The 16,247-nt window shown below is 42.5% G+C and overlaps 1 protein-coding gene across 14 annotated transcripts in view; it reads left to right on the forward strand.

The window, feature by feature from the left end:
* The window catches only part of DTNB (dystrobrevin beta), a 292,810-nt gene that overhangs the window by 33,629 nt on the left and 242,934 nt on the right, over window positions 1–16,247 (forward strand). For all 14 annotated transcript variants that reach the window (XM_045286980.1, XM_045286982.1, XM_045286984.1 and 11 more), the window contains exon 4: window positions 4,298–4,383. In XM_045286980.1, coding sequence (XP_045142915.1) covers window positions 4,298–4,383 — 86 coding nt within the window. The remainder of the gene's footprint in view (window positions 1–4,297; window positions 4,384–16,247) is intronic.

A 16,247-nucleotide genomic window follows, 5' to 3' on the forward strand; every position in this document is an offset into this window, starting at 1 on the left:
TTTTACTTTCCTCTTGTCCCACTCTCATGCTCAGCCTTCACTTGGGTTTCAGTAATTCCTCTTGGAATTACATTACCCTTATAGGATTCTTTCTGTTAGGCTTTGTTTAATGTACTTTTTTATACTTACTTTTTTAGAGCAGCTTTTTATTTATCGAAGCATTACTCAAAAAATACATTTAGTTCCCCAAATTCTGTATTCCATACCTTCCTGTCTCCCCTGCATATAATTTCCCCTAATACTAAGATTTTATACTGTGGTACATTGCTATCTAGGACAAGCCAGTATTGCTACAAGGAACCGTGGGTTATGAATTGGGCTGCTACCCCCAAGATCAGTAACTAAAGTACCAGCTGCTCCTCAGGAGAAAGATGATGCTTTCTACTCCAATAAAGATTTACAGTCTTAAAAACCCACAGGGACAATTGTACTCTGTCCCACAGGGTCACTATGAGTTGGAATCGAGTCAATGGCAGTGAGTTTGGCTTTTGGCAATATTGTTATATTCATTCACTAAAGACATTAGGGTTCACTCTGTGTTGTCCGGTTCTCCGGGTTTTGACAAACACATAAATCCATCTGTCTTACTATCTCAGGGTCATGCACCACAGTTGTACTACTGCTTTACAAATGCCCTGGCTCCCACCAATTGCCCCCTGAACCTCTGGAGACCACCGGTTTTCCTCACTGCCTTTCCCAGAATGTCAAAGAGAATGGACTTCTATGACTTAGTATTTAAGATTCCCTCAGCTTTTGGCAATCAGGGGCTTCATTTTTCAACAGTATTTTGTGCGGAATATACAATACCTTTCTTTTTATGTAAAATGAAAGTTTATTTTAATAAAAGCTGCCAGGTCAGCAGTTTGAAATCACCAACTGCTCCTCTGGAGAGCGACAAGGCTTTCCACTCCCATGTGGAGTTACAGTCTCGGAAACTCACAGGTCCTGTCCTATGCGGTCACTCTGAGTCGGAAAATATATTTATGTTTCTTGAGAAAAAACAGAAAACAAAGTATCATTTACTGACTTGCTATAAAGCAAATATTCCTACAAGTACTGTACCCACCAAATCAAACCCCCTGCCCATGAGTCCGTTTCTGTTCATGTTGTTGTTAGGGGCCATCGACTTGGTTCAGACCCATAAGGACTTCATACACAACAGAACGAAACACTGCACCACCCTCACGATTTCTGCACCACCCTCACAATTGTTCTTGTATCGGAGTCCCTTGTTGCAGCCACCGTGTTAGTGTATCTTACCTTTCTTTTTTTTTTTGCTGCCCTTCTACTTAACTAAGCATGATGTGCTTTTTCAGGGGTGGGTCTCTCCTGATAGTATGAGCAATCTTTTTAAAAAAATCATTTTATTGGAGGCTCTTACAGCTCTTATCGCAATCAGTGTGAGCAATCTTATATAGGGTTTCTGAGACTATAAATTTATATAGGAGCAGACAGCTTCATCCTCCTCCCAAAGAACAGCTGGTGGGGTTTGAACTGCTGGCCTGGCAGTTAGCAGCCAGAACTGTGGAACCACCCAGGCGTCTTACACAAGTACTCTGGGGGTTAAGAACTAGAATGCTGTCAGCACCCTCTGGTCCCCCTGCATGCCACAGCCCTTTCTCTCCCCCAAATTTAACCAAGGTCTGGATGTTTCTGGAAATCTCTTCTAGGGTTCTGTTTTCACTTTTCTTTCCCTGTTCAGTTATCTGTACATTCTCATGTTGTGAAATCTGTGTCCACACAAACACTTTGAGCAGGTCTAGTCTAGCTCTGCAGCCAGGGTTGGCTCTTGTGTGTTTTGAGCACTTCCTCCTTATTCCTGCTCTGCTGATTAACAGTAATACTTTCGACTCTTCGTCTTTGGATGGCAGGAACTGATTTCTTTTGTTGATTTATCTTTCTGGGCCCATGACTTCAGGTCAGAAGTCCTATCTATGAATAGTTAGTTGCAGGTAAGAAAAACTCACTCTGGCTAATTTATTCCAAGGATGGGAAACTTAGGGAAGTTTGGGGGAAAGCTGAAAGACCACCTTGGCAAGAATAAAGCTCCGAGTCATATCTTAAAATCGGTCTCATGAAGACGCCTCTCGGCACCACTGATGCTGGGCTCTGATGGCTGCCAGGACAATCAGTCTCTGCTGTTTCTAGAACAGATGTAGCCACTCCTACAGCTGCTATCCTCACCAGATATACTCTCTGGAATTCATATTTCTAGAAACGAATACTTTTATATTTGAAGTCTAGGGTGGTCATTCTTACTGGTGGAACTTGGGTCGTGTGCCCAAGACCTAGCTGGAGGGAAGATGAGAAAGCATTTTTTTTCCTCTTCTAACATTAGTAGCTGGGAGTGAACTTGTACTATCAAGTTGTTGGTGGTTGATGCTGTTGCATCGCTGACGAATGGTGAACTCATGTACTACGGAGCAAAATGCCCTTTGCCACCCTCATGATCACAGGTGTGTTCATGTCCATCGTTGTGCCATCTGGGTCAGTCATCTCACCGAGGGTCTCCCTCGCCTTGCTGGCCCTCAGCTTCAACGTCCTTTTCCAACGGCTGATTCTCTTGATGGCATGTCCAAAGCAAGCGAGTTAGACAACGCTCTCTTGTGCTCCAGAAGGTCTTCATAAGCAGCCTCCCAGGCCTTTCTTCCCAGTCTGTGTTAGTCTGGAAGTTCACTGAAACCTGCCCTCCACAGGTGACCCTGCTGGTATGTATGGAGCACTGGTGCCATATTTCACTGCCTAATAGCAACACCCAAGCCACTACAAACAAGTGGTGGGGATGATATAGTAGGGTGTACGTAAATGTACACTTGGCATTTGAATGACTGATGACCAAACAAAAGGAAATATCCACTGTAAAGGTTCCGTATCAGTCTTAGGAATTCATTCCCTGTGACATAGCAGATGATCCGTGTAGCCGCACGTGTGATGTCATGGTTATCTCCATGTTGCCCCAGGCATGGAGTATTATCTGTATTTCTGAAGAACCAGATATAGTTTATAAGCTCATCCTATCTCATTTTAGCTCGACCCAGGGTTTCCTGGGTAATCTTAATGGTAAATGTAATGGACTGTTACTGTAACAACCATTGCTATTTTCTGGTCATGTGCTCCCTAAGAACCTTCTGGCAGCTGAGCCCATGTGCCTTTTCCCAGGTTTGGGCTTCTACACACAAAGAAGGCCTGAGAAATGGGAAGCCCTCTGCTAGGACCTGAGTGAATAAAAGTAAGATGACATTCCCTCTTCAAACCAAGGTGATCGAGTTCTCGTTACTTCACCCCAAGTGACGCAATGTGTGGACATTACACAAAAGGTTATAGACGCTAACTAACTTTAAAACCCTGACCCTGAAGTTTTGTATCTGCTGTAAAACCAGGCTCCAGAGGAATAGATAGAGCAGGACCTGTTTGGGCCCTGGGCCCGTGGTGATACTGTCTTGATTCTGTTGGAGGTTGCAATGTTTCTTTGGGTAATTCATTTATGTTCGTCTACCTCTTATCCTTCTAGCTCCTAAAAAAATATCAATTTACTACCCCCCTTTACCTCACGTTTCTCACGATGATATCACGGGAAGATCTGAGACAGATGTATTTGAACTTTGCTAATAAACTCATGATAGTATGAAGCTCACAAACATGAATGTATTATGAAATCTTTATAGCAGTGCATATCTGTTAGTTTAGTGCATATTGGTAACCGTACTTAGAGTATCCAGATCTGAGGCCACATTTCTGAATTCCTGTTCAAACCAGGTGGTGCCTCAGTTTTGTTTTTAGCCTCAGTCTTGAACACCTGAAAACATCTCAGCCATGGAGCTCATAGGTTTGATTGATTGGAAATTTACTCCTGGCAAATTTGGCTTCTATTCACAGAACCAGTAGAAGTTAATTTCTACAGTTCATTTCCAAATAGTTTGCATGTGGATGGTGGATGACCAAAAAGGATGTGGACTGTAGAGGTTCTGTATCAGTCATAGGGGAGTTCTTGTCTTCTAACATAATTTGTGATCTTTATACCAAAAAACCCACACACACAACAACCAACCATAAAACAGAAACCCAAGCTCACTGCCATTGCGTCTCCTCCGACTTTTTGAGGCACAGGATATTTCCAGAGAGCCGCTTCGTAGCATTTGTCCCCGAGCTTGACATAAAGCTTTTGCTCTGCGAGGGACACGTGTGGCCAAATGGTGACATCATCTCAGGGTGGGATTTAATTTACGGGTATTTAACAGTGTTTGATTGTTTTTGTGGTTCCAGGTAGCAATGATTTCTAATGTCATTTATTTTGCAGTGAGGGCCAGGGCAAGTTGACGGTTTTCTCAGTGAAGGCTATGTTAGCAACCATGTGTGGTGGGAAAATGCTGGACAAATTGAGATGTAAGTATCTTCTTCTTCTTGGAAATATTTTACTTATAAATTAGGACTTTTAAGCAGTTTTAAAGTATGTTTTCAGAATTTCGGATGACAATAAGTTGAGTCTGTGTGTGTTTACTACCACCTCTTCCTTCCTTGGCAGCTGCTGGCCTGGACTAGGGAAGCTATGCCCCCTACTGGTCGGGGGTGGTGGTGTGTGGGGGTGGGGTGGGGTGGGGTTGGGTGGTGTTGGGGTTGGGTGTGGGTGTGTGGGGGGGGGGTGGGGTGTGTGTGTGTGTGTGTGTGTGTGTGTGTGTGTGTGTGTGTAAGAAAATGGAAGTTTTAGAATACTGTTGATATTTAATGTGACATGAAAATTTCCTTTTTAATTTTTTTACAAATTACTAAAAATTATACTCAAAGATTGTTTTAGTTCTAAAATACTTTGATTACTTTTACCATGCTTGATAAAGTTTAGGCTTACCAATTCCATTCTTTATCAGGTGGCATTTGCTGTGTTTGAAGTGTTCCTTGGTACTTTAGCGCCGTCAAGGTCAATTACTTAGAAATTGATTGATTTTTTTTTTTAATTATCTTTGCAACTTTTCCCCCCTTCCTCTTGGCAACTAAACACATGAATAACATTGGTCACTTGAGCGTTTTACTGCTCACTAGGTGTTACAAGAACACAGTAGATGAAATCACCAAGACTCCAACCAGACCTATGGTTGTCAAGTTCATGTGCGCACAGAGCAACCCTGGAGGATGGAGTCGACCTGCCCCACAGATGTCTTTGCTTATAATTGTTATGGAAGCCGACTGGCTGCTTCATTCTTCAGACAGCCAACCTTTTGGCTAGCAGCTAAGAACGTAGCCATCGCTCCACCAGGGCTTCGTAGATGAAGTAAAGGACAGGAAATTCACAACTATTACACTTTGCTGCGTATGGCACTAGGTAGTTCTTAACTGACTTGTTGGTGTAGTGGTTACACCTTGGTCTACTAGCTGGAATATCAGTGGTTCAAAACCACTAAGTAGCAGCTCCTTGGAGAAAAGATGAGGTTGTCTACTCTTGTCAAGAGTTACAGTCTGGGAAACCCACAAGGGGAATTCTACCCTAACTTACAAGGTCACTAAGACTAAGAAATGACTTAGTGGTCATAAATTTGTTATTTTGTTTGTTTGTTTATGATGAGCCAAGCGCTGCTAGGTTTCTACATGTATTTCCTCACCGTCTCCTTACTGTTCTTTGCATAGTAATTGCTATTTTCTCCATGTCGTAGAATCTGACACAGACGATTCACCTGGTCTCTAACTTGGGCTGACTTCAAGCTCTGTTGTAGGCTACCTCGTTGTACTCCTCTTGTACTGGAATGAGAGACACACATGCACTTACAGTCATGTGTGCACAGTATAATCTGAGTACACTTGAGGAAGATAGAATGGTCGGTTTCAGGGAGGTGAGATTGAAATGGAAATTAGTGGCTGAAGAAACTGGGCCATTTGTCTTGAAGCAATTCGGATGGACTGGGTTTTGCTGTTGTGTCTCTGTGTTTGTGTCCTGTGTGCCCTACGTATTTGGTAGATTGTAGCTAGATCTAGAGATTTGATCAGATTCAAGTCCAGTGTGTGTGTGTGGGGGCAAGATTACTTCTTAGTCCTCTTGTTTTCTGTGAGAGCTGGAAAGCCAGAGGGCTAGATAGCTATTCTCTAAAGGAAGCATGTGGACAATATGCTTGTTCCACTGTTCTTTGATTTATCTTCTTTTCAAATTAGCTACAATGTAGAACACATTTATGACAGGAAAATCTATGATTTTATTTAAACACTCTTTGGCAGTGCTACTTTTTGGGTTCATATTTCTTTTACATTTTTAAACTCTAGTTAGGCATCTTTTAGAAAACATTTACTTGATCTTATTACCTGGTTCATTTGAATCCACTGGGAATGGGCTGATTCTACTTTTGCGTCTTGGTCGGGAATATCTTGATCCTGAAAGTCTTCTGAGAAGACAGTGTGAAGATGGAAGGCTACCACAGGCAGGATGGCAGAAACGAAACGCCACCTGCTTTTCACTAAAAGATAGGAATAGCTTATTTATAGAATGTATATTTAATTTTATTTAAGAAAACTAGTATTATCTTACTGAAATAAACCCCAAACTAGATTTCACTGCTATCGAGTCAATGCTGATTCATAGCTACTCCCTGTGGGTTTCTGAGACTTGTCACTGTTCTCCCTCGGAGATGCTGGTGATTTTGAACTGCCAACCATGCAGATCAAAGCCCAGTGCTTAACTACTGCACCACCAGGGATCCACCTATTGAAAGGCAGTTTTAACAGTATGTATTAGAAAACTAAAAATATTCATACCCATTGATCCAATTTACCTTCTTGAGTATATGCTATATAATTAATAAGCGGTATATCCTAAGTTTTATGTATGTTTGTTGCAACACTTTTTATAATACACACAAACTTGAAACACCTTCAGTGCTCAATGGTGAAAGTTTCATTAAATTTTAGGACATTTATAGAATTGAATATGATGCATTAAAATTATGCTCTCGATGAAAATGCATAAAGGGAATATGGTTTTAGAGAAGATGTGTGAAGCACATAGGGAGAAGAAAGGAAGCAGACTAACACGATGGCAGGGAGTTCTCTCGACGTTTACAGTACAGTGTTTTTCTAATCGTAACAATATTCACAATTTATAATACTGAAGCTTTTTGATAGACCACCCCGAATAGTCAGGGCAAAGTTAACCTGGGATTTTCTTCTACCTGTTTTTGCCTGGGATTGGCTGTTCTCCACAACATTGCAGCTGCGTGCTCCCTTAATGTCTCTTTGCTTTTCTTTCCTTTTTTCCCCTTAATGTTTCTTGAGTAGATTGTAGAGGAGAGCCACCTTTAGAAGTGACAACCAACCACATTGGCCTCTTCAAAACAGCCCCTCTGTGGCAGCCTTTCTAAAAGCCTCTTGCTGCAGATTTGTCTTCCCTGGCTCGTGCCTACGTGTACCTTGCTCACCTGAAATGTCGTTGCGCTAGCAAGAAGAGAAAAGCCTTGAAATTGTATCTTAGGGATAAGAGACAGAAAAAGAAAACCCAACTCCCCAGCTCTGGAGGCGGCTCTGCCTCACGGTGACCCTGGGCCCCAAAGTGGGGCTGCACCAAAGGGCTTCCACAGCTGCAGGTCTTTACAGACGCCAAGGGCTGTGCTTTTCTGCCAGGAGGAAAAACGAAACCAAATGAAGAGGAGTCTAGAGACTGACAGTTGTCCTGCTGACCAACTCTAGGGCTCAGGGTTCCACCCTGGCTTTAGGAATGCTAGGGGTGTGCTATGAATACAAGGTGATTTAGTTATAGATACACAAAGATGCGTAAGCATACAGGTGTATATCTGTGATTTTGTGGGTTGGATTGCTCCGTTTGCAGGGAGGTAGCCAGAGATCATAGTTTCTTTTAGAAGTGTATGGTTAGTCCTGTGGGAAAGAAAGAGTAGTGTATAGAGGCTAGCTCCAGCCAGTAATCCTGGGTCCACAGCACCAGAAACACAAAATCACAGTAGGAAGTGCTGGGGGATTAGCATAATTTTGCTCATAACACCTATGCACAGAAACAAAAAGAAGCTCACTGCCATTGAGTCAATTCTGATTGCCAGTGACCCTACAGGACAGGGTAGAATCGTGGGTTTCTGAGACAGCCACTCTTTACAGGAGAAGAAAGCCTCCTCTTTCCCCCACAGAGCAGCTGGTGGTTTCCATCTGCTGACTGTGGTTCACAGCCCAGCCTGTGACCACTGCGCGACCAGAGCTCATTGCATTATACAAAGTGCAGAATATTTGACTAACTGTATACACATGCATTTAAGGGCTTAGTTGTGGGGTTTTCACAAGGGAGAAAGCCTACTTTTTTTAAAGCTGAAAACACCTAATGTAGAAACAGAAAGAGAATTCCTGGGGAAATAAACATGGGATCGGAGAGGGAATTTGTTCCCTATTGCCAGGAGGCTTTAGGGCTGTCATTAGAGGACTAGTTTAATTTTTTGTGTGTGATAACTTTATTAAAATTTATCCACTCATTTACTTTTTTTTGAAAGCGATTTTTTATGTGTATATCATCACAGTAGCTTAGATCCCATTTTTTAATGCTTCATTTAGAATTAGCAATAATTATTTTTAGTGTTAGTTGTTAGTCGTATATATAAGAGTTATCTGAAAATATTCAAGTTAGTGTTTTAAACCAGTATTCAAGAAGTAAGGAGCTCCTTCACTGTGTCTTTGATTTTGGGGTCTATTAGCATATTAGTTAGTTAATTGTGCCAACCTGGCCGATAATCACATGTGGGGCTAATTGAAAGGCCGAGGGATAAATGGGTGGTGAGTCTCGCCTTTCTAGTTCTCGGGTCTCTTGCTTTGTGATGGTTGCACCAGGGTGCAGCTGCCTTAGCAGTTCCCTGCTTCAGCTTGCAAGATTGACTTCCTACAAGACATCCCCAAGGAGAAGCTACATGGACCTATCCCGATGCAGCCCTGGGTGCTGGAGCAGCCATGTGGAGACCCCTGCTAGTGCTGAGATGCTTGTTCGTTCACTGACTCAGCTTTCCTCCTGCAGTCGGCATCATTGCCTCTGTTTTGAGGTGGAGGACTTTGTGGACTGGTGTTGGGTTAATGGGTTAATGTTGGACTTGTGGGCTTGGGCGGCATTGGGTTGGGATGTTTTCGTGGTGCACATTTTCTTTACATAAAACTCTCTCTTATACATGAGTTGCTGTGGATTTGTTTCTCCAAAGTACCCAGACTAATACAGCATCCCTATTATTTTTAAAAAATAAATATTTTCTTATTTGAATATGAGCCTATTAAATTATAGTTTCTTCTTTACAGAAGTAGAAAACCTTATATTTTTCCTTAGGAGTGGCTGGTGGTTTTGAACTGCTGGCCTTGCAGTTAGCAGCCCAGCTCATAACCACTCTGCCACCAGGCCTTCCAAATGATAGTTTCTTCTTTTGTACATGGGTGCATGTTTTGGCTTTTTAGTTTTAGTGCTTGGATCTATTTATCTGACGTAGTAACGAAGTATAGATAAAAGTGTTATTTGGGGGGCCTATTATTTTACTGAGGAGTTCTGGTGGTGGACTGGTCAATCTCCAGCCTGTTCATTAGAATGTTGGTGGTTAGAACCCACCCAGTCACTTCTCGACAAAAAGACCCAGCCATCTCTCAAAAGACCTCCACCAAAAAAACCCTCGGAAGCAGTTCTGCCTTGTTGCATGGGGCTGCTATGGGTTCGAATCTGCTCGAGAGCACCTTCCACCAGCAACAGTCACTCCCATGTTTACTCTAACCTAGGTGTGCACACCCACACCCACACCCACATTTATGCACTAAGTCTCTGGTCCTGAATATTTCTACCATAAGTGGACACAAGTTAATAGCTTACTGGTTTTTCGTTTATGGATACATTGGGTAGCAACAGAAAACTTGACTAAATGTGACTTTTGCATCTTTTTTTTGCACTGGAATTTATTGTTCTCGTGTCGAAGTAGGTTCAAAGGCTGGTACCATAGCTTCAGGATAATCTTTCAGGACGCTGTGCACTTGTCTTCCTGATCTGCCAGGTGACTTTCTTCCTCTGGGTCATTAGAGGATTGGTGCCCCACTGCCACCCCCCACCCCCCATCCCCCACCCCGCGCCAACCCCCAGGCCTCACTTACTCATTGCAGGGAGAAAGAGGAAGAAAGAGGAGTTTCCTCCACTCCCCAGAGTAGGGTGTGCCAAGGGAAGTCATTTTTTAAAGCTGAGCGCATTGCATTGCCATTCGACACACAATCAGGGTTCCGTTAGAGGGTGAAAGATAACAGATGAGTCAGCACCCTGGCCGTGTCAGGCACTGCCCTTGTTGACTCTGTTTCACTCAGATTTAATGGTTGGTAATTTTTCACCTTAACAGAATAATAAAGAAACTAAGAGGGGGAGGGCGGAGTGAAGACCCAAAGCCTATCTGTTGACAATTGGACCCCCTTACAGAAGAGTCACAAGAAAGAGATGAGTCAGTCAAGGTTCGTAGATCACCGAGGAAACACACAACTTTCCGCTAGCTTTTTATGCTTCTTCCCCACCACTGTCATGACCCCATTTCTACCTTACAAATCCAGCTAGCCCAGAGCATGTACACGGGTGTAGATAAGAGCTGGAAACACAGGGAACCCAGGACAGATAACCCCTCAGGACCAATAATGAGAGTAGCGATCCCAGGAGAGTAGGAGGAACGTAAGGAGAGAAAGGGGAAACTGATCACAATGATCGATGTATTAACAACCCCCCCACCCCCCCAACAAGGGGACGAGTAACAGAAAAGTGAGCGAAGGGAGACACTGGTTGGTGTAGGATGTGAAAAAATATATAATTTATAAATTATCAAGGGTTCATAAAAGAAGGAGGGGAAAGAAAGAAAATGTTTTGAAAATGTTGGCAACATAGGTACAAATGTGTTCGACACAGTGGATGCATGTATGGATTGTGATGAGTTATAAGAGCCCCCAATAAGATGATTTAAAAACAAAAACAAGTACACTGGCACAGATAGGAACTGAAAATACAGGGAATCCAGGGCGGATGATCCCTATAGGACCAGTGGTGTGAGTGGTGAAACAGGGAGGGTAGAGGGAGAGTGGGTAGGAAAGAGGGAACCGATTACAAGGAACTATATGTGACCTCCTCCCTGGGGGACAGACAACAGAAAAGTGAGTGAAGGGAGAGGTCGGACAGGGCAAGATATAACAAAATAACAATTTACAAACTATCAAGGACTCATGAGGGAGGGGGGAGTGGGGAGGGAGGGGAAAAATGAGGACCTAATGCCGGGGGTTTAAGTGGAGAGGAAATGTTTTGAGAATGATGAGGGCAATGAATGTACAAATGCGCTTTACACAATTGATGTGTGTATGGGTTGTGATAAGAGTTGTATGAGCCCCTAATAAAATGATTTAAAAAAACACAAACACAAAACCTAAGAAAAACAACCCCCTTGCTGTCTGTGACGCTGTAGGATAGAGGTGAACTGTTCCATAGGGCCCCCGAGGCTATGGATCTGTACAAAATCGAGTGGCCTCCTCTTTCTCCTACAGAGCGACTGAGGAGGGCATTGTCAGCACCACCTAGGGCTCCTCTGCTACAAGATTAGCAGCCAGCTGTTTCAGAATTATATCACGTGTATTCTTGCCTCCTTGGAAAACCATCATTTATTCACGTCGTGGCCAGCGTCCTCACAGCTCTAGATCTGCAGCCTTGAACTGTGATCCACTGCTCTCTTTATAACTGCCTGCAGGGTGGTTCCACATGTAAACTGTTGAATTGTTCAAACACAGAAGCAGCAAACAGACTGCAGGACAGTAAAAAACCACCACGCTCACTGCCGCTGGGCTGCCTCTGGCCCATCGCGACCCTGTCGGACGTGATAGAACTGCCCCTGTGGGTTCCCGAGAGTCACTCTTTACAGGAGTAGAAAGCCTTCTCTGCCCCAAGGAGTGGCTGGTGGTCTCCAGCCGCCGTCCTGGTGGTGAGAGCCCAGCCTGTAACCCCTCTCCCACAGGCAGTTACAGGCAAAGCCAACTCGGTGGCTTTGTCTTCAATTGGTTTGCTTTGTTCAGAATCACCAGCGTTTTCCTAGCCTCGAATAACCCTACTTTTTATTAGTTCCTTTATTTCCTCATTTAGTGTGCCAGCAATTAGAATTCTCGCATTGAACTGCCCTGGGTTTGCTGCTGACCTCCCACCCCTGTAACTGTCACTGCAGTAACCCAAACTCTTGCTGCCTCTTTTGTGCATTATTCATAGGCTGCTAGCTGGTATCTCCAACTCCATTCTTTAATTCATTCTGTGGTTCATCAGTAATTAATCTTCCTGGGACTCCATATCCTCAATATTTTTTTAACTTGCCTGAGAGCTTTTAGTGAGATTCTAGAATAAATCCTCAAAATTTTCCATTTCATAGAGTTCTCTCTTAACAGATACTTTCCTTACTCAGTTTTTATTTCCTTTTATTTCTTAGTTTAAATGATCACAGTCAGAATATTCTCAGTGACCTGTGTCTGCCAGTAACTTCGATGCCCAATAACTACCACTGCCATGTACAAGATGTAAATGCCTGCCCTCACAGACTTTTATCTTACTCTTATCTATTTGGGTCAAAACCTGCTTTCGTTTGGGTCAAAACCCTCATTATTTCAAATCTTATATTTCAAAGCTTAGCTTCTTCTAAAGTCCTTTCTTTTATACCTTTGTTGACAAATCTTGCCTGTGTGCTTTATTTTATTCAAACCTATATTTTGAAGGTGTTTGTGGCGCAGTGGGATTTACTTTTGAATCTGATGGGTACAGGTTTAAATCTTAATGTGACCACTTACTACCCTTCTTATCTTAATCTTTCTAGGCTACACTTTCCATATTTAAAGCTTTTAAATAATGACAAGCACACTCTTTTGTGACCAAAACGAAATAATGTTTGTAAAGCTTGGCCACACTTAGTGTTGGAAAGGAACCCTGGTGGCCTAATGAGCACACATTGAGCTGCCACCCACAAGGCCAGTCATTCAGACCCTCTAGTTGTTCTTCAGGGGAAAGATGAGGCAATGCACTCATGTAATACTCTGTCCGCTAGGGTCACTGTGAGGCAAAATGGACTTGATGGCATTGTGTATGTATGCATGTATATATGTGTGTGTATATACATTTATATATGTTTACAAAAGCAAAAACTCAGAATAATAGTGTCTGAAACAAAGTTCTACTTTATTCTTCTCATACCCAAAAGAAGTCTGAAGCAGGGCTTTAAACTGTGGTCTTCCTGAGTCAGCCATGGCCAATGAAGCAAAACCAGGGTAGACCCAGCGTGACACTGTAGGTGAACTAGAATTGGAAAACTTAGTCATTGCCCTGCTAGGAGCTTAATGTGCGCCTTAGAAAACAAGGGTTGCATGCTTAGCAACAAGCCCTCTTGGCCAGAAGAATTGGAAACAGCAGTCCTCAACCCTAAGATGATAGCCGTCTGTGCCCCTGTGAATGCCCGTTACCGTTCACAGTCCTGGCAACGTGCTCATTTCTCACTCATCAGGATGCTTAGATCCCCAAGGCTGGATTGTTGGCATTATGTGAAAATGGAGGATGACCACATCAGATCACAAAATGGAAGATGACTGCTTACCTGCCAAATTGCATCATCGCATAACTGCGAAATCACCGAGAATCATGACCCAACCAAGTTGACATGTAATCTTACCCATCATGGCCAGGGTTACTCTAATACCTTGGAGTTTTTCACTGCGAGCTGTATGTCATGAATATGCAAAACAGTTGGATCAATTTTTTTCACTATGTTTATTACAGTGAAATGTCAGTATCATTGATAAAATGTGCAGTAGGTATAATCTAATCTACCACTTCATGATACTTAAAGGGATCAAGTCTTTAACAACAACAACAAAAGAATCAAGTCTCTGCATAGTGATTACATGTTATCTGTTAATCATAAGGTCAGTAGTTCAAAACCACCAGCCACTCGGGAAGAAAGATGAGGCTTTCTACTCTAAGTCTCCCATTCCAGGGTTTCAGCCTATGATTTTTCCTGTTCCAACTATTGTTCTGGCTCACCCACATTAAAATTCCTTTTAAAATTTGGGTCTGTTCTAATTTAGCTTTGTCAGTCATAACTGAGGTAGTTTGAACAGGTTCAAGTCTGGTCTAGAGATAGGTATCCAAGACGAGTCATACTTCACGCTCTTTAGAGACTCAGGCTTTCTCTATTCTTCTGCAACCAATCTATTGCATGACTAACGCATGATGACCACACGTCCGAGGTGGCTGCTGGAGCTCCGGCAAGAAAAAGAGTAAAGGAAAAGGGACCTGCCTTTCAGTCTTGTCACTTTCTTGCGACTAGCCTTCCTGGAGATCCTAATAGCTTTTCTACTGAGAATCCTACTGGCCAGAATTTGATCGCATGGCTCCACCTTGTTTAAGGAAGGCCGGGTAAGTTATTACGCCAAATCAAACCAGTGCTCTCAAGGAAGAAAAGGAAAAGGGATTCTGGTGGGCTAGCAGCAGGCTTGGTCAGAGTTACAGCTTAACAGATCCTCCCAGGTCTCTGTTCTTTCTGTTGTGCATAGTCGCCTCAGCTCTTACTTCTTCTTTGCTTCATATGCATCTTCTTTTTCTCACTACACGGGTTAAGGACCAGGTAACACACTCCGTGGTTGTGTTTCGAAACACCTTGCAGAGTAATTGGCACTGGGGCCAAGATTAGGAACTTTACATGTATTTGTTCATTGATTTCACATTTCTTTTAGCTTTTTATTGTTGTTTTTCCTCCTGCATAGGAATTTAATACTTTTCCTTCTATTACAATCTAACAGCTGTTCTGAATTTATTGAGGATTTAAGAACATCTTTGCTAATTTCTTTTTTTTAATATCTTAAAAGTTACCTCATAGTGTTAATAATATAACATTTTAGTTTCCTTTAATTAATGCATTTCTTAAAAGACGTTTTTCTACATCTAGGGCTTCAGGATAAATTCTTCAAAGTGAACCCAGAGTAATGCACATACGTACATTACATACATGTACAAATATGCCTTTAATGATCCTGCTAATATGTAGAGTAGGACTTTTCAAAATGCTGTGTTTGGAAAGGCCTCAGAAAATCGATGATTTCTCTGTGCATGTGCTGGGACACTCATTTGTTTTATAAATCTTAGTGGCACAATTCTTCAGATGGTTCTTCGGCTTCTGGATATTTTTCCTTTTCACCCCAAGCAGTGAATGGAATAGGAATAAACGGGTACAGGAAACACGCCCTCTTTCCAAGAAGCCAAAGACCAAACTCACTGCTATCAGGTTGATGCCGACTCACAGCGACCCATAGGACAAGGAGAACTGCGGCTGTGAGGTCCAGGACTGTAACTGATTACGGGAGCAGAAAGCCCGTCTGTCTACCTCGGGGTGGCTGGTGGCTGTGCACTGCTAACCTTGGGAATTCCAGCCCAATGCATAACCACGATGCCTTCAGAACGCCTTCTTTCCAAGAACACAAGAAAGACAAAGAAATACATGTCTTCCCTTGCTGACTGAGCCAGATTTTATGTAAAGATAGGGTCTTTTGGTTTGTTGTAAGTGTCTTGGGACAGTAAGAGTTTATATGTGCTCTTGTCTTCCCTACTTTGGAACTTGCCAAATGGACTATTTTAAACACAGTGTTCTCTCATGTATTCTGTCACATTATCAATATATGACTATACAAGTGTAACAATATCATTTCTTTTATACCCCCATCACCAACCTGCAAATGTTTTCCCTTACTCCACGATGCATATGTCTTATGAAACACATTTTCAGATGCTAATCAAGAAGGGCAGGCTACCGACAATTTCTGCGGGCAAAGTCAGATATGCATAAGTAAAATGAAAAATCATATCAGTTAGTTATTCACTCATAAAGAATGCATTAGCAAATGCCCGTGAATGGTGATGCGATTTGATGTTTAAGTAGGATTGTAAGGAAGTCATGTGTCAGAAGAGTGACTATAGTGTTTGTTTTTCTTCTGTGCATATTCAACTCCCTAATTTGTCAGGAAGCTCAGTGGTTTGAAAAATGGTTAGGTCTCAACTTCTCTGTCAAGTTGTTTTGGGCTCCTGATTGTCCTTTTCTTCCCAACTAGATGAGAAGATAGGACCAACGGACTGCACAGATAAACAGCAGTGTTAATAAGAATGAGTCCATTCTAATGTGAACTGAAAATCATAGTACCTTTATGATATTTTGAAACTGGTATAACAAAGACATAGAGCTGTTAATTTAAACAAACAACAAGAACCTGGCATTTCTGTGTCG

The sequence above is a fragment of the Echinops telfairi genome, unplaced genomic scaffold (genome assembly GCF_000313985.2).
Source record: "Echinops telfairi isolate 266 unplaced genomic scaffold, ASM31398v2 ScPeMD7_9;HRSCAF=40, whole genome shotgun sequence".
NCBI classification, from domain to species: domain Eukaryota; kingdom Metazoa; phylum Chordata; class Mammalia; order Afrosoricida; family Tenrecidae; genus Echinops; species Echinops telfairi.